Genomic DNA, 19,620 nt, shown 5'->3' with positions numbered 1-19,620 from the left:
AACTTTGTTTACTAGGATTCCTTGCACCTTCAACGCTGGATGAGAGCTAGGCAGTTAATACGGGAACAGAACCGTTAAAAATCTACCTGTATTGCATGTTCGTGTATGTCGAAGAAATATTCGGAAACCATTTTGCGAATCATGAATAGTTAGATGACGAATCCAGAAAACTCTGGTTTTCCGGGTAGTGTATACAGAGGTTCTAGGTACGCAGCTGACAAGTCAAAAGAGGAAATTGTTCAGTAAGCTCTTGAATAGAATGATCGTCCTCAACTGATGGCGCAATAAAGCTCGTAGATTGATAAGTTTCTCATAACATACAGATATCAATGAAACAGAAGCCTGTTCATTCATGGCGCAATAAAGCTTGTGAATAGGAAATTTTTTTGATAATGAAAAGAATTTTGCCGTAATCCTATTCTCAGTCGCACGGACAGAGTTGGTGATTTCCCCCGAAACTCAACATCTTTGATAATTTTGATAATCTTTTACTACCAAGTTTCAAAGGATTCGTTGTATACAAAGCCACAAATACAAAACAACTAGCGACTCAGTCGGAAATTGCTATTTGAGACCATCGAACTATATGTCAGCCTACCAAACATCTGTAACTATATAGGTGGAAATAGATATTATTCGCTACCTGGCCCTGCTCACTGGTCTGCTCGCATTGCGAAAGTAGTGCGAAGAGCCCCAAGTATTCAGACCTCTTTAATACTTGTTTGACCAAAGTCACAGAAGACAAAAACATAGTGAGTTCAATCGAACCAAAGAAAGAACTTTGGAAGTTAGGCTTGACTTTCATTTTCTCTGTCTCCGGCTCATTGAATACCCAAAGAGAGATAGCGTTTAGCCACACCGAAAAACTGGTATTATCCAGCTCCATGACTATGGGAGCGGAAAACGGCTCCGAATACCAGGTTAATTGGAGATCTCCAATCCGTGAATTACCGCTGACAAATTTGGAAAAGATCCAGAAAGAGGCCTCGATCTCTAGTATGGACTGAGAGAGTACGCAATGACAGAATGCGTGGCAATAGCCGATGCCCGGATAGCTGTCAGCTGTATGTCAGCTCCTTCAAAGAAGAATTTCGGCCATCGCGTAGTGAATCGTGCATCAGTCAAACGGGGGTAAATAGTCGCGAGGCCGTTCATGTGCATTATCTTCCTCGCCATGCGAACGTACATGTACATGTACATGCAAGCAGCTATTGTTAACCGGCATGGTGATTGACGGCTGGAGCATGGATAATTGGCAGAATAAAAACGACAATACATAGCTGAATTGGTTTTACCGTTTCTTTTCCCTCCCCCGTCCTCCAAAAATGGCTCATGGAGCAAAGAGTGGAAGAGGATTGGCCTCGCCAGGTTAATTTTCCAACCTATCATCTCCACCCGTCGTGATATGCAAGGCACAACAGCAAATACCCTGATTGGGTCTACATTCTCGTGACAGCCACTAGGGTATTTCTCACCTGTAATCGGCTGTACGCTGTACCCTTGTTTCCTGGTTCCTATGCAAGGTGCGCATGAGTGAAAGATATCTGGAACAATACAACTTCTGGGCGTCCCCCGAGAGCAGTTCAGGCGCAGATTCCCATGGGCGTTGACCCGTTGGTCCCAGAACCAGGGTTCTTCAGCCACTATCCGCCGAAGGTTTCTTTGTTCCCCAGGGCTGATCTTTTGGTTATCACCTCGCGGGGTAAATTGGACCAATGAAAGATAAAGCTTAAAAATTCGTTGAATGGACCGTGGCGTTCGTTTGTTGCGGCTAACTGCTTGCTCGGTCTTTGCTTCCATTGACCCATCTCCGGTCCAGAATTGGATGTAAAAAGCTATACACCCGTTACTATGCGCATGTATAATTTTGGCACTCCAAAATCCGGCGGTGGTAGAATATCATTCGCCGAAATATTTTGAATGGAGCACAAAAAGGACAGTGTCGAACTGCCTAATCGAGCCTTGAGCGGTAAGATTATGAGGTACCCCCACCTACGTCATGTACTAATTGCCAACAAAGTAGCACAACTGACTCGATAAGGAACGTGCAGTATATCATGGCTTGGATAGCATTTTGTCATGTGGAGGGCCTTGAGATACACTGTTTGTCATCAGGCGTGGCAATGTTAAGCGCCCTGGGTCTAGCAAGCAAAAGCGTTGGAGAGTTCCACAGGAAAGGGGGCGCCGTCCCAAAGGGGTATTTCGATAGGAAGTTTTCGTACTCCCGGGAAAAGCCATGCAAATGCCAAACACAGATATACAACCGCTTGATATAGGTTGTACGCTCACAGACTCTGACACACGAGGCAGAACCCACCATCTCGAACGGGCGGGAGCGGAGGATCTCCAACGTCCAAATTAAGTTGCGCTAGCATTGCCCTTGGTACACCTTAATCAGTTCTCTGGATGTTTAGGCCAATTAGGATTCGTATGATGATGCTCCACCGAAGAAGCTCTCCACATCTCGAACTCTATTTTATTGAACCTCTATCAGATTCTGGGCAAGTAAACATGTAAACATAGCGTAGCGGGAAGAAAAGAGGATGCAAACGCCTTACTCTGTTGTTATAGACCGAGAATAAACGCTTTTTCGAGCAAGCTGCATTCTGAAAACGTGGCCTCGTTTGAGTCCCTGCCGTAAACCCATGTCTCTTATCACATCTTCCCTATACTCGTAATGCTCTCGTCTGTCTGACATCATATTCGATTCTGTGCATGAATAATGCGATTCGACTGCCAATGCCATTTTTTTACATGTTACATTATACCGTTTTATTTCCCCACGGACGGAACGGAACTATCCTGGCCCAATCCGAGGAAGGTATGATCACTGCGGGCTTATCCGCCTTACCCTGGCTCCCGCACACAATGGTTCCAGACGCGGAATGGGGTGCTCAATGTGTTCTGTGTCCCTTATCGGCCCAACTATTACTCTAGAAAAGGTGTAGACAGTGTGTAACGTCATAAATATGCCCAGCATGGACCACCTAGCACGAGTTTCAGTACACTTCTTTGCATCGTCGATAATGGAAGTAGTGTACATGTACATGACTGAGGATAAACTGACCTTGTCCGTCCCTCCCGCTTCATCTGGGTTGGTTGGCGAAAAGGGAGGGGAGAAACGGAATATTGCAATCGCCTGAACACATCCCAATCATCTCATCATATCACCTCTATGAACGCGAAACCCCGCTAACTATTTTATTATCATCCAAACGGCGTAGGGCCTTGGGCAATATGGCTGGTTACCTGCTACCTGCGTAAAAAAAAGTCCGAGAGCCTACTCCGTAACTTAGAGCTCTACGCATTGTATCGGTACATTCCACGCTTCTGTGCACCGATGCACAAAAAAAAAAAATAAAAATAAAAATAAAAACCGCTACACAGACTCGGGCGTGATCGCTGAAGCGTGTTCAACAATTTGATAATCCTAATGGAGATAAGAGATTAAATAGATAATGCAACTTTTTTGATAGGTCTAGCCTCCATCTCCCTCGGCCGTTGAAATCATTTATCCTGGCGCAACAATTATAGTGGTTTAAGTAGGACGCAAGGACCCCCCCCCCACCCCCAAGCTGCCCCCCAGAAGAACGCGAACTAACCCCGCCATTGACAGAAGACACCCCGTATTCCAAAAACGGAAACTGAATGCCGTTTGTTTCCATCTTGAACAAGAATTACGGATGGGACCGGAGACAAAATGTCCCGCCAACCTTTGTCATTTCTATCATGTATCGCTATTGTTACCGTTTGATATCAATGGGTACTACTAAGAGCCGATATTCATACAACAATATGAGACATAAAAAATGCAAATTGAACAAGCAGCTGACGAATTGAGGTATGCAATAATACTCATAGTGGTAACAATCACTACTTACTTTTTCTACAAAAGTGTACATACATACAATGAGAACAGAGCAAGTGCTTGGCATGAACCCGACTTCTCGGAGACCCTTCGGCGTACAAATAAACGGGATAAAGTGAAGCTATTAAAAATAGCGAGTAAAAGGTTTTGTTTTACGGAATAATTGCACCAAAGCCCTCTCCCCTTTGACAGATCTGGGCGCCTGAAAACAAGAAACCCAAACGGGCAGTTTGCAGGAAGGAAGTAGATCTAGTGCACTCAATCCAAGTAACACGTCGTTAGTTACCAAATGTATGGAGGAAACTCCAGTGGTTTTCCTTTTGCCTTTTATTTCCCATTTCTTGCTTCTAATTACTCCGTAACGAGTAACGACAAATAAAAACCATTTTAAAACAATATATATATATAATATATATATATATTTAAATAAAGGAATTAATAGGAAAATGCCGACGGTTACACCGCATAAAATATGTGCCAGAGTTCTCCACGCTCCCCCTCTGTGCGTCTTGTGTTACGGGGAAAAGAGGGCCTAAGTCCTTCGGAAAGTAAATGGCTCAATACATACAGAGGCACAGACAGTACAGACTTACATATACGAGAGCTCTCATGATGGAGTGTTTGTTTATCAGACAACGGATCGATTGCCTTGTTCTCTTTCCCCTCTTACAGCCTTCCACAGCAGACGCATATACGAGGAGATGCAATTTGCGTACATGTAGTGCAGGAGTTAGCTGGGCTGAGCCTTGGAAAGGGCTTGGGAATGAGAAGGAGAGAAAGCAACAGGGTTAGTTAGCTAACACACAACTATTAGTAATGCCATAGCGGCTTTGTTAGTTAACTTAGTGGACAGGAAGAAACTGGAGGTTGCAGTTCCGATATTTTATTTTTACTTTTTGGCTCTGGGCGTTGTTTCTCCGTGGGTTGGTTAACTATTTTAAATCCGCCGAGGTTAGAGCTGCAGCCCATGCTTCGGAATATGCGAAGATCAGCAAAAACGAAGAGCCGCTTATTCGTTTCGGAATGGCAGAAACGGCGAAACGAGGAACAAGGAGCGAACAAAGAAGACACGTTGGGTGGGAAGGGGGAGGGTTAGAGGGTGGCTCGTCTCCAATGCCGTTTTGAAATGCCGCCCTGCGTGCCAAAGGGGAGGGCGATTAGGTATAGTGTAGTTTGATTCTAAAGATTCAAACACCGTTTAATCCCGCCGCGCCTTTCTGAGGGTAAAGTTCGGAGGAAAGAATGGTTATGGGGCGTTTCGTGGCGGCTGCGGGCAACCAATGTAGACAGAAGTGAGTTTTGTAGAACAAGTCAGATTTGAGTAAGCAAGGGAATGAAAGGGTAAGTTCTCAAGAATGAGGTAACTGACTGGAGTTAGATAACACCGCGGTTAGAGCTACCGGCATGTGGCATGGAAGGGTTCAGAAGATCTTTTGAACTTTCGAATCTGTCAACCCGAGATTGAAAGTTAAAAAACACAATGCATGTACTGGCTGGTACAGTACATATTAAATTTTAAATAGTGGTGACAAGGATATAATGGTGGTAATACAAGATAGCAGCGTGAAAAATGAAAATAGATATATAAATTAAAACCCAACAAGGGGCTGGTAAAGAGAAAATATAATTGATGGTTAAAATAGGGTGAAAATAGCAGAAAACAAATGCCGCCCGCCAGCCCTTATACTTTTTCCACCGGGCTCGTCCCAAATCCACGAGCAAATGCCATTTCCGCCAGTAACACAAGGAAATTAAAAACAAATATGTACTGAAATAATTTCAAACGTATATGTGCAGAATAACGCGAAAGAAAAGAACGCTTTCGGCGGGCGGCTCTCTAGAAGCCGCATATCAAGCAAGGAAAAGATAGGAAAATATAGCAATCATGATGTAGATAGATGGTAGGCATTATGCGCTGGTGATATATGAAAAAAGAAAGAAATCCATATTCCCCTCGTATCGTATTGGCCAAAAGAATGATGAAAACAACAAAATGCCGACCAAAAATACACCCCGCCGACTAGCGGAAACCCAAAAGGAAATTTCAGCAACAAAGGAAAATTGCGAAACAAGGAAAAATTACAAAGCTTCATTAAAAATGAGATGAAGTATGTAAAGAAATTTGGAAGGTTGAATCAGGTGGGTATTAATTTAACAGCGTCTCAAGCCCCATTCTCGAGTCTCGAGGTGGGGATGGGACATGAGCTCGCGGCTCTGAAGCCGGAGGAAGCTGGTTATGAGGGGCGGAATTAGAGTGTTGGTGCTTCCAATGCGGGGGCCGTGAAGGTTCCTGAGGGTATGCAGCAGGGATATCTGGGGCCCATCGGCGTGGAACCGCTGGTTCCAGGTGATATTCAGCGTTTTTAGAGCTGTGGTAATTTTCGTCATGGCCTGTCGGGTTGGGAGGTGATCGACAGGTCGGGGCACTGCCTCTACGCCGTTCGTCTTGTCCTGGGTGAATTTCGACAGGCACTGGATTTAGCGAAGGGGATGCTGCGGTTCGAGGAGATGCAGAACAGATGGAATTGTGATCAGAAACCATTGAGGGTGGACCGGCTGAGGTCGAGTTTGACATTTCGGAGGTAGAAGGAGAACACATGAGAGGTAATTCCGTATGCGTAGGAGGCATATATGTGACGATTGGACTGAGATGGCGGTGGTTTCTGATCGGAGACCGGTGGTCAAGCATCTGCCTCGACCATCCCAGTGGAGATCCGTATTCATACTCAGTCGACGAACATGGCTCCCTTCGTTGCCTTCCGTCGGCCTCAGGGCATAGCAATTTGGGAGGGAGTTGCTGCTGCCCACGTTGAGAAACCGACACCCAGGACGATGTTCGAGTGGAAAAGTTCGGATCCTGGTAATGGCTTCGATCACACGGGCCGTGTATCGCCATGGAACTTTTGGGGTAAGGAGGTTCGACTCGACCGTTCAATGTGCGGGAAGATGGCGTAAGGCTCTCTCTGGCTTGAATTGCTAATCCCCGCCTTTTCCGGTTCATCGATCCATTCCACCAGTTCTTAACGGCATTGTCGCTTCGGTTCCCTAGTCTTCGTGCAATTTCCGCCCATCGCTTTCCCATCTCGTGCACCATCCTCTCGATCATCAGGCCCTCCTCAACCGAGATAGGCTCATGATTCAAGTGTAGGTTTCAGATTCTGGTGAAATCGTTCTCTGCATTGCTTGGGTGATCGATATTGCATGTGCTGTGAGATGCGCACCCAGTTATTCGGACCTTGACTGCGTACCAGCTGCAGTAATGTTTGATCCTCCTCAGGTACCCAAGGCCCTCGTCGTTGAGCCGGAGCCATCGTTCCAAAGGATTGCACAAAAGGACCAAGTATGGTCGGGTATAAAACAATTGCTTTGATAGTCCCGCCAATAGAAGCGTAGCTCCACTGTGGTTTCAGGAGGAGAAGGGTGAAGAAGATGTAAGTATTAATTCTAAGCAGGAGCGAATTAGTCTCCCTGCCCAATAATACAATAATTACGTGAAATAGATATAGATAGGTAGGTCTATAGTTAAAGGGGGAGTAATAATGGGAGGGTATTATCATGATAATAAATTATTATATAGATGGATGGGGCGTGGCTAGGACAAGAAGAAGTAAAGCAAAGCACCCACTCACTCGGCGGAGTGCGCAAGAGGGGAAAAGCGTCTCAACTCACGAGTGGGCGGTGGGCGTGGGCGGATTCATATATAGTGCGCCGGACAGAACAAGCCGATACAAGTGTACGAAACTAGACCAACCTGATTTAGGGCCTTGGGGCGAAGGAAGGGGAGTTAGTTAGTTATCAAAGTTTCTTTTTGCTTTGTTTTTCCTGCTGCTGATGACAGAACCCCACAAGCCAGATTCGATCTGAGATCGTCACGCTTGAGTCTTTTTAAGACACGAGGCGAAAATGGATCTTCAAACAACACTGCAGATGTAAAAGAAGCGCTTGAAGGTACGTTTTGAAGCATGCAAACTGGAAGTTTCTTCGGCTTTTCTGATACAAGAAGCAAACAAGGGACCCTTTTTAGGAAATGCAAAAGAAGACATGTTGGGGGGGAGACAAGGCAGAGCAGGGCCTATGTCCCTCCTCCTTGCATGTATCATGTAACTCCTCAACCTGAAAGGGGGGGGTTGGGGAGGGGAGAGTTGGATAGATAACAGCTGAAGCAGATGCCAGACGAGAATATGCGCCTTGTATGTACATGTACATGTACTTGGATACGTGCGCAGACACAGACAGACTAACTACACACACACAGAGTGATGATGATGATGCTGATGATGATGATGCCATGTATGTATTTTGCAGACTACTTGCACGATACATAATAGCCACATGCAGAAAACACACCTCTCGTGCCTGCAATGCCTGCACACCTTATACATACCTACTACCACCTTCACACAGTTTTAGTCGTACACAGTTTAACTTTACGTCGTCCGTTTTGGGGGATCCAAGCCAACATCGAACTCAGAGACGAGACAGGGAACGGGGGCAAAAGTCAAAAAAGGAGGGTTCCCACCAACCACCCAACGAAGCCGAGCCATGCACTGTTTAAAAAAAAAAAAAAGAAAAAAAAAAAGAAAAAAGAAGCATAAAGCATAAAATATTATTAAAGAAAGCCAAAAAAAAAAAGGGAGCAAGAACAGGAACCACAAAGCTCAAAACTGATTCAGCAGTTAGTTTCATCGACTTGTGGGTTGAAGGCCCAGGTTCCCGCCGGTCGTTACGTACAGTAACAGCCTCTACCAATGATACCATACGCCGGTTGGCTGTCACTCCTTATGGCACACACACGGACACACCTTTTCCAGATCGTGGGGACTTGCGTTTTGCCATCGTAAAACAGGGATGCGATGATTCGCAACAAGGGTAGGCTAGCAAAATGGATGTTGTGCACGAAATACGGTTGAGGCGGACCATTGCGACTGGCAGACTGGCAGTCTAGCGGCTAAGGGGCCGTGGGTCAGGATTCCATTGCGCTTGAGCTAGCAAAACGAAGCGAAAAAAAGGAGACGATATTATAACAATAATAATATAAAAGCAAAAAAAAAAAAATAAAAAAAAATAAATAAATAAAAAAAAAAGAAACGCCCTGCGTCTGGGCTCGATGGTCTGGTAACATGATTAATGGTAACTTAACTTCTTCCCTCCTCCTGCTAAGTTCTAACCCCCTGTTTTCTTCCCAGTCCCAGTGACAGGGTGCAGCCGACGGGAAGAACCCCTTTGCTTTTTTTTACTTTCCTTCTTCTTGTTCTTCTTTTGGTTACGCTGTTCACTCTTTGCTACGTGATAATCTGACAAATGCGTACTAGGGGCCGAAGGTACAAGTAAGTACAGTACATACAGAAATCTGCCAGGAATCGGCACAGTATCCCAGCCACTCTCGTTTCTCTGAGGAGAGGAGGAGGAGGAAGAAAGTAAGGCGTGGAACTATCGCAATCCTCATGTTCACTTCAGGCATGCAGGGGGCCAGCCATGCTTGCACGATGATTCGGAAACGCCGCCCAACACTATTATTATTATTCTCCCCCCCTCCCCCTCCCCGGGGTCATACAAAGCAGCATATACCCATGTTTGAGAATAGCGTGGTTCTTTGACTCGAACCCACCATCGGCTTCGCCTCTTTCACAGGGAGATCTCGGGTGGGCTGGGTTGGTGATGGCTTTCTTGCATTACCGTCAAACTCCCAGAACCGATTGATAAACACTGTTGGCAGGAGGAAGAAGAGCAACGGGACTGACAACCTTGCTTTGGTAGCTGGCTGTTTGTTGTTGGGTTGGTGGGGTTGGGTGGCTGGTGTCAAACAGGGTACTGTCCATAGTATGTCCAGATACTATACGGAATAGCCAAGTCCGATTTCTTTACGTCAACTACGTCAATGACAATTCTTAACTTCCTGAAACGCTTCGTGATGGAAATAAATGATGCTGAGATCTAAGAGAAAGAAAAAAAAAGTGAAAGGAAAACTTGGAAATTTTGGTTTTGAGTCCAGCTCATCAAAAGGGTTTGATTCATTATTCAGCAGCAAGGGGGTGGTAATAGTCATCTTTCCATCAAAGCTGGCCGTCATACAAAGTTTCATCAGTACGATTGCATTCCAATTACCCGTTCGTGGTTAAGTTGCGCAATTTCATGGCCTTGTTGCGAAGTCTGGGGGCCGATTTCAAAGCGGACAATGCTGCCATATTTGGCCTGGAGGGCATTGGGGAGCATGTACTGTGCTCGATGACGGGGCTCTGAGGAAAAAATAATCCAATACACAAATTATGATTCACATTGATTTCAAAAATAACTTAAGAAAGAAGGACTAGGCCTAAAAAAGGATGGGGCTCAGACGAAATCCAGGGATTAACAGTTAACTTAGAGCACAAGCAAACCCGTTGCTACCAACAGCTTGTAAAGCCGCAATGCTTTGAGAAAGGACCAAAGCCGGCTTGAGGATGGCGATCGCTTTTTTTTCCCTTCCCTCCCCTTTCTCTCCTGATCTCACTGTGGCTCGGGTGCATGGATCTGGCGCTGGTGCGAGCCTCCGGGCGCCAAAGGATGTTTTGCGAAAATCGAGAGAATATGAAAAAGGAGGATCTCCCTGGCCCTTCCACGGCTCACCCGCTTGAACATCACAAGGATTTATTAGCCCCAGGAATAGAGACCAAGGGCGCCAGTGGGTGGGGTCCAAAGGCAGCAAAGCCTAACAACAGCCAGTTAGCGTCGATACCGGAGCTCGAGAGCGCAGCCAATAATGGATGATGATGCCGAGATATACGTGATTTGGTCGAGGTGCCACACCAGAGTCCTGGACCGAGCGGCCAATGGCTGGGGCCCTAATTCTGCTCAGGGACGGATGGATGGTACTCCGTACATGTAATGTAACTACTGTACATACTTTTAGAGGGATGGCTGATTGCTCCGAATCTCTTTCTCTTTTCCTTGACATGTTCGGTGAAGTTGACACAACCACAACCGTAGCCTAGAAGAACGCAACTTTTTGAGCTGACCAGGGTATGTTGCTGGTCAGTGGTCACAGCCACAACTAGACACTGCGAGACAGAAATCCAATTCGCCCCCCCTCAATTGAGATACTCGCAAACTTTGGCCCAGTCCGTAGTAGAGACAAGCGACTCAAAAAGACCCCTGTTCCTGCGCATGAATTCTTTCTCTGGTGCTGGTGGCAACTGTCCCAACGACTTCCACTCCAGTGCAATTGATTCCACTCACAGGAAAAAGAAATGAAAGCTAAGAGGGAAAAAGGCGTTGTTTTACAGCGCGGAGTTTCCATGCGATTTTCAACCGTTTCAGCCAGCCATCACCCTTAGCGTGAGATGACCAGCAGGCCAGCCATTCCTGTGGAGCAAGCTAGCAACAAGCGTTGCTGCGCCGAGAAAACATCAGTTTCTGATCGGGTAGATCGAACATTCAAAAATTCGAAATTGAACGACTTTTAGTGCCAGCCGGCGACCCTCAAGCGCTAACTAGGCGGGGAAGATCGCTTAATCAATCGTCATAGACCGTCTGAGTTTGCAGGGATATGGTGCCCGGTTCTTATTCGACCATGAAACTCAGGGTCAATCTGAGCTGTGTAGCTAAATCAGGCTATGTTTTGTCACTAGACTGCGTAGAAAACGATTTCTGGTCGCTAATATGCTGCACGTCTTAAATGTGCAGGTAGACGTGCAAATATATCTATCATTATCATCATTTATCAGGCGAAGACTGTATATTTCCTGGGGGTGTGTTGAGCCATCACCACAAAATCGATACACATTACCGAGCCTTCACTGTGGCTGCAAAAGGAAAATCCACTCTTTTTGCTACCACTGACATGATGTTACATGGGCCTGTAATAAAGTGATCAGCGCATCATCCATACCTAGGCTAGCTTCTTAGACCGCCATAGTAGCATAGCGAGGGATTTAACTCCGACTTAAGGCGTATTTTATCTGTGCTAATTAGCTATCAAGCATCACCTTGTTTTCTGGCTATCTGCTTCGGGAAGTTTCCAAACCAAAGTCGGTTTCACTGCTATCAGAGTGTTGACGGTCTCTACCCTGGAATGCGGCGAGAGAAATTACTAGCAGAGACTCGAGAGAAAGGAAGAAGGGATATAACCTGGGAACCCGGCCCCCTCATTACCAGATTGTAGGATTTCTCCATGCTGAACCAATGCCTCTTTTCCAAGGTGTCGTGTTGATGGGGCTTTTTTTGCGCGATACTATGATAGTTCCCCCACTGGCCACGGAATCATCCCCTTGACACGCAAGGAGAGTTGATTGAGCTAGGAGTCCCAACAGCTAGTTCACACCTATATTCTGTGCAGATGCAGGTCATGAAAACGTCCCGAGACACTTATACTAGCGGCTGATTGGATGAGGCTTCCTTGATATGATCACTCCCTCTTCTCCTTCTCGGGAGGGGGAAGAGACCGAGTGTTCCGACAGGGCCATATCGAGAATCGTCAACTCAGCCGTTGCGTTTGGGATGGTGGAGGCTTGCTAGTGCTTATTGGCGTTGCAATGCTTGTTGACTAAGAAAATCAAAAGTTGTTTTACGCATACGTTGCGAGAGCTGGTTTCCTCAATTCTACTGGTAATCCGCCTTAGTTCCATGCTCAATGTCAAATTATCCTGGTACGATTTAGCCGCCTGGGGGCCTGCCATTCGCATCAATTCATGGTCCTCCTCGAATGGCCATTGAAGCATTGATCATGCGTTTTAGTTGGGCCAAAGTCGGAAATGATGACGGTCGTTATTTTGCAACCGTAGTTAGTAAATCCTCCATACGCCCGGGTTATAGGAGCCGTTTCCAGGTGCCTTGCTTGGTGGATGCAACCATTATTGGAACCAACGGCTCCCCCGGTTCAGTTGCTTCTGGCAGAAAGTAATCAACGACTCCGCATTTTTCAGATCTGAGGCCTTCTAAAAAGAAAAAAAGCGATCTGCTGCAGAGACCATTGAAGGTAAACTGGAAAACGGGTATCCAAGACAATTTCTTTCTCGCTCCTCATGTTATCTGCTGAAACTATTAGGTTATTATTGGTCTTTAAAGCCGCTGACCTGGGTTGCTGTTCTCCCCTGATGATTTGCCGAGCGGTTTTGGTCCCAGTAATTCGCTACTCCTCACCCAAAGTACTAGGTATTCTTCTCAATACTATGCGTAACCCCCCTTCAATCCATGCATGGCAGCAACATGGGTCACCATGCTTTATGTTCTCATTCTTTCAACCTCATGAGAGTTGCTATTCCATTTCAGGAAATTGGAAGCTTGATCCCCAAGCCATATGGACCTAAAAGCAATTATTGTTTAGCACACCGCACCAAGCGCAACCGTTCGTCAAACCCATGCATAATTGAGGATATTATTGCAGGGTCGGAAGAATAAAAGGAATCGAACGATCGGCTTTTAATATGAGGTTCATCCTGCACGAATCGGGAACATACATGATGTGGCAGATGGCGGCAGTAGTGGAAAGAGAAGCTTTCTTTCTCGAGCATCCTCTTAGCCGAGGAAAACCGAGCTGGCCTTGGGGTATTGTACTCCCGTGGGCCGTGACTTGAGTGTTTGAGGAGCTATGGGGAAAGCATCTGAGTGGTGGAGCGCTAGAACTGCACCGTTGCACTTTAAAAGTCAAAGTAAAAAAAAAAAGTCTCCCAGTCCGTGCACGCGAAAAGATTTGTCGAATCACTATTGAGCAATATTGACAGCAGGTCTGGCCCGCCGGCACAACTGGAGCTGGGCCACCAAATCATCCAGTCGTTCTCTGGCGAGGGATAATCGCTGGCGCGCTTGTAGTGATGCGACTATAGTTCGATTAAATTTCCTGAGGGGTGCTGAAGATATTGCTGACTGCAGTTCTTTAGCCGGACCAATTGGTGGAATCAGTGGCGTCTTAGCTTAGATATACCTAGGTACATACAACTATCCATCACGCATGGGATTGGCCAATAATGGCTTTCGAATTTTGTTTGAGCAACGACACCTAGGTGGCATCGTGTTGACCACTCGTTGAGGATCGGCTGCGGGGCGTCTGGTATTCCACATCACCTAGCAGCATTCAACCGCCAACGCCTCGGTGGATCACTTGTGGCTGATCAGAGTGGAACTGCGAAGGAAGAGTTGCGGACGCCACAATTTGCCGCCTGAGGCAGGCTAGGAAAATTTCAGGCTTCGCTGAGGCGCCTTGCTTACTATTGGCTCTCTGCAATCGATCTCAGCTGCTTCCAGGATATGAAATAATTCCAGGCCAGCTCTGACAATTGTTCTCCTCCCTTGCGCATCTTTTTCAAAGCCGAACCCAACCTGACTTTCATTGTTGTTGAAATGGGTTGCCGCATAGACGCTCAGGCCAAAAGCGATGTGGTCGTTGAATATTGCCCTGAGACCTCGAACTAGCAGACGGCGCAAATAACAATTATTCGGACAAAACCTGCTCAACCTTACAAACCTTAAAAGGTTCTTCGAAAAACCGTTTTCCAGAGAGCACCAATAATTGGCTGATGACCTTGGTCCCATCTGTAGAGGCGATATCATTGGTTGGTAAAACTGAGTCCAATTTTCGAGGCGGAGCTTGACCGGATATTTTATACTGATGATGGCTGCTGATGACTGCCAAAGCGCGATGCTTTGACACGCGCAAAGTCGCCAGTCCGCCGGGCTCGAGTCCCTCGAAAATTTGACTGGCGGATCGTTAGCGCAACCCGCCGCGAGTGGCGTAGACGGGTTTTTTTTTTTTTTTTGTTTGAAGAGAGGTAATGATATGCTCCTCTTTGCGGCGATTACCGATGGATATTATCAGGATGAGGACACAGTCACGCAAACATGAAGCGGATCGACCCCAAAAGAAAAGATTTGTCACATCTGTCCTGTCCCTCAGGGGCTCTCAACTTCTCAAGTACTAGGATGAACCAATGTGCATTGACTGGCCGAGGTCTAAATGCCGCCATTTTGATATTGGACAGTACAGAGTGCTGGAGATTCGTTGTGCCTGTGCAAAGCCGGTTCCATGCGGGGGAGTGCCCAAGCCAGGCTCATTTTTATCATGAGGATCAGAATGAATAGTTAGACTAGCGGTGTCAAGTCTTGTGGATGCACGGATGCAGAACTCTTTGAGTTCGAAGTTGTTGGTTTTGGCCGGTGTTTGGCCATGTCGTCTTCCGACTCCTCTCTCCCAACGGAATGCCATCAGCTACAACTATGCCGAAGAATAACTACCTATCCTATATTGTTTCAAAGGCGGATACCAACAGCATGGCTTTCGCTGCGCGCATCTCGGATGCCCTGGTATATTCATCCCCCTTTTTGCCAAAAAAAAAGAGGTAATTTTCAAAACCAACCCTGAGAAACTACCCCTGTATGTTCTCTTCAAAAACCCCTTGGAGGGATAATTTGACAAATCTTGCCACCCCTAGATGCTGTTTAGCTCTCCTCCCTAGATCTATTTCTCAGCACATGAGCTGTAACCACCTTTTCCGTCGCCTATTCCCCTTCGTAGCTCACCCGCTAACCTACATTTAGCCATTCGTTTATCCATATTTCAGCCAACCACATCTCCTGAATCCATTTATTGGCATTGTGCTATTGATTTCGAGGCAACCGAACGAGATGCCTACCACCTATCGGCTAAGAGATACTGAGGAACCAGTTGGCTTGGCAGGTTCGCAATTGGCTGTATTCCACGGAAGTTGGATCATCTCAGTCGAGGGCTTCGATCACAGGAGGGAAGTAAGTATGCGCTCAGATCTGGCAGAGCAATCACAAGCCTTAGGCATCCTATACATGTGCATGTACATGCCTACTATCGGACACTTGCCACTGAGATGCACAACGTGATATCTCCTCGTAACTTATTGAGTGCGTACATCCCGCACACATGAATGGCGCAGTGAATTTCCGAATGCAGTACTGTACTGCCACAGCCTTATCACATTCTCCAGATTTTGCCACGTCACACACACCAGCCGGCTACCTTTCAGCGGAGTAACACGGACAAGTAAACAATCTGCACACATGTCTACCTCGCAGAAAAGCTCACTGGGTGTACTGCAACCCCTTCTAACCTAGCTACAATCCTTCATTGTCAACGTCTGGCCACACTGCAGTAATGGTTTCCAAAAAACGTGAACACGGGCCCCATATCTTGGCTCAATAATCGCAGCGCGAACAGGAGGAATGAACCCTGTTTGATAGAGGCATCTCCCTCCATGCCTTAGCTTCCACCATTTCTGGTGCACATTGTCCAAGCCATTCTAGATTCTGTGTTTGTCGTGCATTGCTATCGCCTGAAAGGTCATTCAACGCTCTCTCGCAGACTACGGGCGGAGAAATGTCCTTCCGATGGAATGTATTCAAGCTGAAGGAAACCATCATTGATAGTAGGCACGGCGCCCCCCTCTGGCTGGTGAACAAGCGGAGGGGGAGGAGGGAAAATATACGCGTATCGTACTTTCATACTCCAAAAGACTCCTGTAACCTGGGTTGGCGAAAGCTGGAGCTAAGCTCAATAATCGTGTTATCGCTTCCATTTTGATAGTTCGGGTTAAACCCAGCAACATTCACCCCGGCTTTCTCCTGAATTTTCCGTTTTGGGAGGGGGAGAAAAGCGGTTGCCGACTAGTTCCTAAAAATAGCAATTTAGATCTGCTCCTGTTAAGTGCACTGATAGTAGAGGGGACCTGGGGCCCCCCCAATATCCCCCCCGTGCCAGCTACCACAGAGCACTAGCTCCTCTCAGTGAACTCTCTGAGATCACTCCTAGGGCTCACTCCTAGGGCCTCTCTGACTCTCCATGCGGCACTGAATTTGTCCAGGCAAGATCTTGATGTTGGGGTTTTTAATCCTTCCTGGCTTTGAACCTGTGTAGCATGTTGGCACACACCCAGTGGGACTCAATGCTAAAGGGCCTCATAACCTGTTGGGCCACTGGGGCAAAAGAGCTCAATCACCACCAGTGTGCACTGATGGTAGGGGGACCCGGGACCCGGGACCCCCAACAGTTACTCGCGCTTTTGCAACAGTTGCGTCACGCTAAGGCAGCTTCCAACAGGGTCACCTTGGCTGGATAGTTTTCTTGTTCACGAACCAGCTGATCGATGAGGGGATTGTGACATTTCAAATCAAGGACTAGACACTGCACGATGTTCCCAAGTGATGGAAGCGACGACCATGCCATGAGGGGGAAGCTTTGTGGCTATGGTTTTATTAGCGTGTTCTAAAGCGATCTCTTCGCCTCGATAAGCGATTGGTTGGTGGCTCGGATAAATCTCAAGGTGCTAGCTAGCAGAGAAAACGGGCGGAGACGATTCATCAGCAACTCTACTCCGTAGCTCTGCTCAAATCATTTTCTGATGAAAGCGGAGAAAATTGTGCAAGAAGATAGAAGCCCACCCAAGTACCACGTCCTTGCTTCCAAGTTCTGGGGCTCTGGATTTGCTGACATCCTGCACATGCGAGCCAGCGCGCCCTCAACAACTGATCCCGGTTCTGTCGAAAAGATGGGGGGAAAAAAAGGTTGACGATCAATTTTCCTCATCAAAAACTCCAGTCGGTAAGCCTCAGCCGGTCCTAAACCTTACTCCCAAAAGGGAAGGAACGCATAGAAAGTTGCCTGCTTTCAAAACGTGGGTTAGACGAGAAATGCGCCCATTTCAGTGCTTTTTAACGGTCTAACTTCCGGTCGCTAATAATGGTAGACCCAGATACCCCAGCCAATATGTGTAGTAACTAAGAAAACGGTCTTCAAGACAAGCGAGTCGACCCACATCTAGACCACAAGGAGAACATACAGGACGGACGTCCAGCAAACGGTGGCATTCGTTCAGAAACCCCCCCTCCCCTGTTAGGCTGGTATTTATTATTTTCACCGTTGAGCAGGATCAGGATGAGAAATGATGGTCGGTCGGAAAGGGCTGACACATGCAACGATGCGATGCACGTATGTCCGTTGGCTTTATTCTCAAGGGCACGTTAATTGTTCCCTCCTAGCTTGTATGCACAATTAGTCGGATAGTTACTGGACATGTAAAATACCACATTGTGGCTTAATTATGCAAAACGGTTTCTTTTTTTTCTTTTTAACCAACTCCGACAATGCCACATGTAGGCGTGACGTATTCTCATCCAGTCTTTAGGAAAAGAAATACGGTGGCAAAATTAAAATCTCTTGCCGCCGGATGGACGTTACAGTTATGATAGCAAGAACGAATAGTCAGTCGGATTTCTGGAGCTAGGATGCTACATGCATGTCTTCCTCGGTATGGTTATGTTTCCCTATCCAGAGCAAGTAATAGAATAGAGAATCCACAGGAGCGGGTAACTACGGTGTGGACTAAAGCGGATAGGTAGGTGAAGAGAAATGTAGTTTGGCACTGGAGCTGAAAACCCGATAGTTGGGCCTGCTTCAACCTTGTTTAAACCCGATGCACAGGTAGCCACATGGATCAGATATGGTCCAACAGGAGGCCGCCGTTGGCGATCGAGAGGGGTTGATCCCAGTACACAAACTAGACAGGGTGTATCCGTAGTTAGCTCACCTCACACCTGCCATACGAGGACTGTCGAAGGGGCTTTTTTTTTACTTTTCACCAACCTGCCAGCCAATTCAAGAAACAGACTCCATAAACATCACACGTTAGGTGGCCCTGCTTGGGCAGCCAGCCATGTTGCACGATCAACGAACCCCTTCCACACACCCGTCGTGAATCAATAATCCCCCTGCCTCGGGGTTCCCGATTTGTTCGATAAATGATCCACTTGACGCCCTATTTCAGCTGCTGATGGACTCCACTAAGAACATACATACAGCGTACATTATCGGCGAGCATGGTGTGGAGGACGGGGCAGGCTGTTTTGGTTTTTCTCTCCTTTTCCTTTATTTTGGTTTGATACCTTGGACAGCCTTGTCCAGGGTTTTGATCTCCATTTCTCAAACATTGAAGGGGGCACCTGGCAATGCCGATTTCTGGGAATGATTTTTCAGTACGTGGAGATTCCACAGTGTCCCCACGACCCTCGAATTGTTTTGGCTCTGGCTCTGCATGAATGTGCTGCTGGAGAGGAGGCAAATCTTATCTCCTAGTCACATTGCCGATGTCAATCACTTTTTTTGTGTGTCCTGATATCTCGCAGCTCACGGATATGAGTACCTAGAATTGAGATATCACGTGCTGCGCTCCGAGATCCCTTGAGGACGTCGTGGATTGTCCAGGTCCACGGGTGTCTGCTTCCTGCTTGCTATGAGCGTGCAGTGTGTGCAGTACGGGGAGATTAGGAGTCTTGGATGCCTGGTGACTGTACGAACTGGACCTCTAACAACAGATCAAATGCGCTCTCCTGTTTCAGGATTTCGGAGTTAGCCATTAACTTACATGAAATGCTACCGCGCCCGAACACAGGTCGCAGGCATAGATCTTTTTTGATAGTCTGCTAGATTGCCCGTTATTTACCCCTGTTTTCATGCTTTCTCCTCTCATGGAGCTATCATTGTGTGAATCACGCGTATATCCGCACTTCAATGAGCCCAAGTCCAATATCTTCATGTACGAAGTGCGAATCTGAACGCGCAAGTCTGCAGAAAATCAGAGCCTGAATTTGTAGCTTCGGAACCTGCTGCTCCTTTTGTCAAAGTGGTGGATCTAAGATCTTGAAAGAGCACCACCGTCCAGGCATATCGCGCTCTTTCTGCCGAATACTTGTGTACTGAGTGAGTACCTTGTCAATAGCCAATCGCACATGAATGCGCGAAACTGCCCGCCACGAGCCTC

At 46.9% G+C, this 19,620-nt stretch overlaps 7 protein-coding genes across 7 annotated transcripts; 2 read left to right on the top strand and 5 right to left on the bottom strand.

The window, feature by feature from the left end:
• Nucleotides 1-274: 274 nt before the first annotated feature.
• On the bottom strand, nt 275-2,277 carry BDCG_01512 (uncharacterized protein). The gene has a single exon (XM_045417021.1). The coding sequence runs from the start codon at nt 1,798-1,800 to the stop codon at nt 994-996; it is 807 nt and encodes a 268-aa protein (XP_045273953.1). The 5' UTR covers nt 1,801-2,277; the 3' UTR covers nt 275-993.
• A 3,737-nt stretch (nt 2,278-6,014) lies between these two features.
• On the bottom strand, nt 6,015-6,974 carry BDCG_16376 (uncharacterized protein; the record flags this gene model as incomplete). The annotated part of the gene is made up of 1 exon (XM_045425619.1): nt 6,015-6,974. One exon carries the CDS (start codon nt 6,972-6,974, stop codon nt 6,015-6,017), a length of 960 nt encoding a protein of 319 aa, XP_045279622.1.
• Nucleotides 6,975-6,999: 25 nt separating this feature from the next.
• Nucleotides 7,000-7,179, bottom strand: BDCG_16375 (myb-like DNA-binding protein FlbD; the record flags this gene model as incomplete). The annotated part of the gene is made up of 1 exon (XM_045425618.1): nt 7,000-7,179. One exon carries the CDS (start codon nt 7,177-7,179, stop codon nt 7,000-7,002), a length of 180 nt encoding a protein of 59 aa, XP_045279621.1.
• Nucleotides 7,180-7,706: 527 nt separating this feature from the next.
• Nucleotides 7,707-8,884, top strand: BDCG_16374 (uncharacterized protein). The gene is made up of 3 exons (XM_045425617.1): nt 7,707-7,816; nt 7,880-8,058; nt 8,124-8,884. The coding sequence occupies exons 2-3, from the start codon at nt 8,035-8,037 to the stop codon at nt 8,421-8,423; spliced, it is 324 nt and encodes a 107-aa protein (XP_045279620.1). The 5' UTR covers nt 7,707-7,816; nt 7,880-8,034; the 3' UTR covers nt 8,424-8,884.
• Nucleotides 8,885-10,223: 1,339 nt separating this feature from the next.
• BDCG_01510 (uncharacterized protein) lies at nt 10,224-10,802 on the bottom strand (the record flags this gene model as incomplete). Its single annotated transcript, XM_045417020.1, has 2 exons — nt 10,224-10,556; nt 10,752-10,802. The coding sequence occupies 2 exons, from the start codon at nt 10,800-10,802 to the stop codon at nt 10,224-10,226; spliced, it is 384 nt and encodes a 127-aa protein (XP_045273952.1).
• Nucleotides 10,803-13,546: 2,744 nt separating this feature from the next.
• BDCG_01509 (uncharacterized protein) lies at nt 13,547-14,805 on the bottom strand (the record flags this gene model as incomplete). The annotated part of the gene is made up of 4 exons (XM_045417019.1): nt 13,547-13,708; nt 14,051-14,250; nt 14,303-14,538; nt 14,681-14,805. 4 exons carry the CDS (start codon nt 14,803-14,805, stop codon nt 13,547-13,549), a joined length of 723 nt encoding a protein of 240 aa, XP_045273951.1.
• A 569-nt stretch (nt 14,806-15,374) lies between these two features.
• BDCG_01508 (uncharacterized protein) lies at nt 15,375-18,141 on the top strand. The gene is made up of 2 exons (XM_045417018.1): nt 15,375-17,405; nt 17,551-18,141. Exon 1 carries the CDS (start codon nt 15,464-15,466, stop codon nt 15,689-15,691), a length of 228 nt encoding a protein of 75 aa, XP_045273950.1. The 5' UTR covers nt 15,375-15,463; the 3' UTR covers nt 15,692-17,405; nt 17,551-18,141.
• The last annotated feature ends 1,479 nt before the right edge of the window (nt 18,142-19,620 follow it).

This window comes from Blastomyces dermatitidis (genome assembly GCF_000003525.1).
Source record: "Blastomyces dermatitidis ER-3 genomic scaffold supercont1.2, whole genome shotgun sequence".
Taxonomy (NCBI): Eukaryota; Fungi; Ascomycota; class Eurotiomycetes; order Onygenales; family Ajellomycetaceae; genus Blastomyces; species Blastomyces dermatitidis.
The sequence above is the reverse complement of the archived record's forward strand: the minus strand, read 5'-3'. Positions and strand labels throughout refer to the sequence as shown.

What these genes read in the sequence shown, in the direction of transcription:
- BDCG_01512 (XM_045417021.1), bottom strand. Translation starts at nt 1,800, where the DNA reads ATGGAAGCAAAGACCGAGCAAGCAGTTAGCCGCAACAAACGAACGCCA.
- BDCG_01508 (XM_045417018.1), top strand. Translation starts at nt 15,464, where the DNA reads ATGCCTACCACCTATCGGCTAAGAGATACTGAGGAACCAGTTGGCTTG.
- BDCG_16374 (XM_045425617.1), top strand. Translation starts at nt 8,035, where the DNA reads ATGCCAGACGAGAATATGCGCCTT. An exon ending in CAGACGAGAATATGCGCCTT is followed by an intron (nt 8,059 to 8,123) that starts GTATGTACATGT and finishes ACACACACACAG; the next exon opens with AGTGATGATGATGATGCTGA.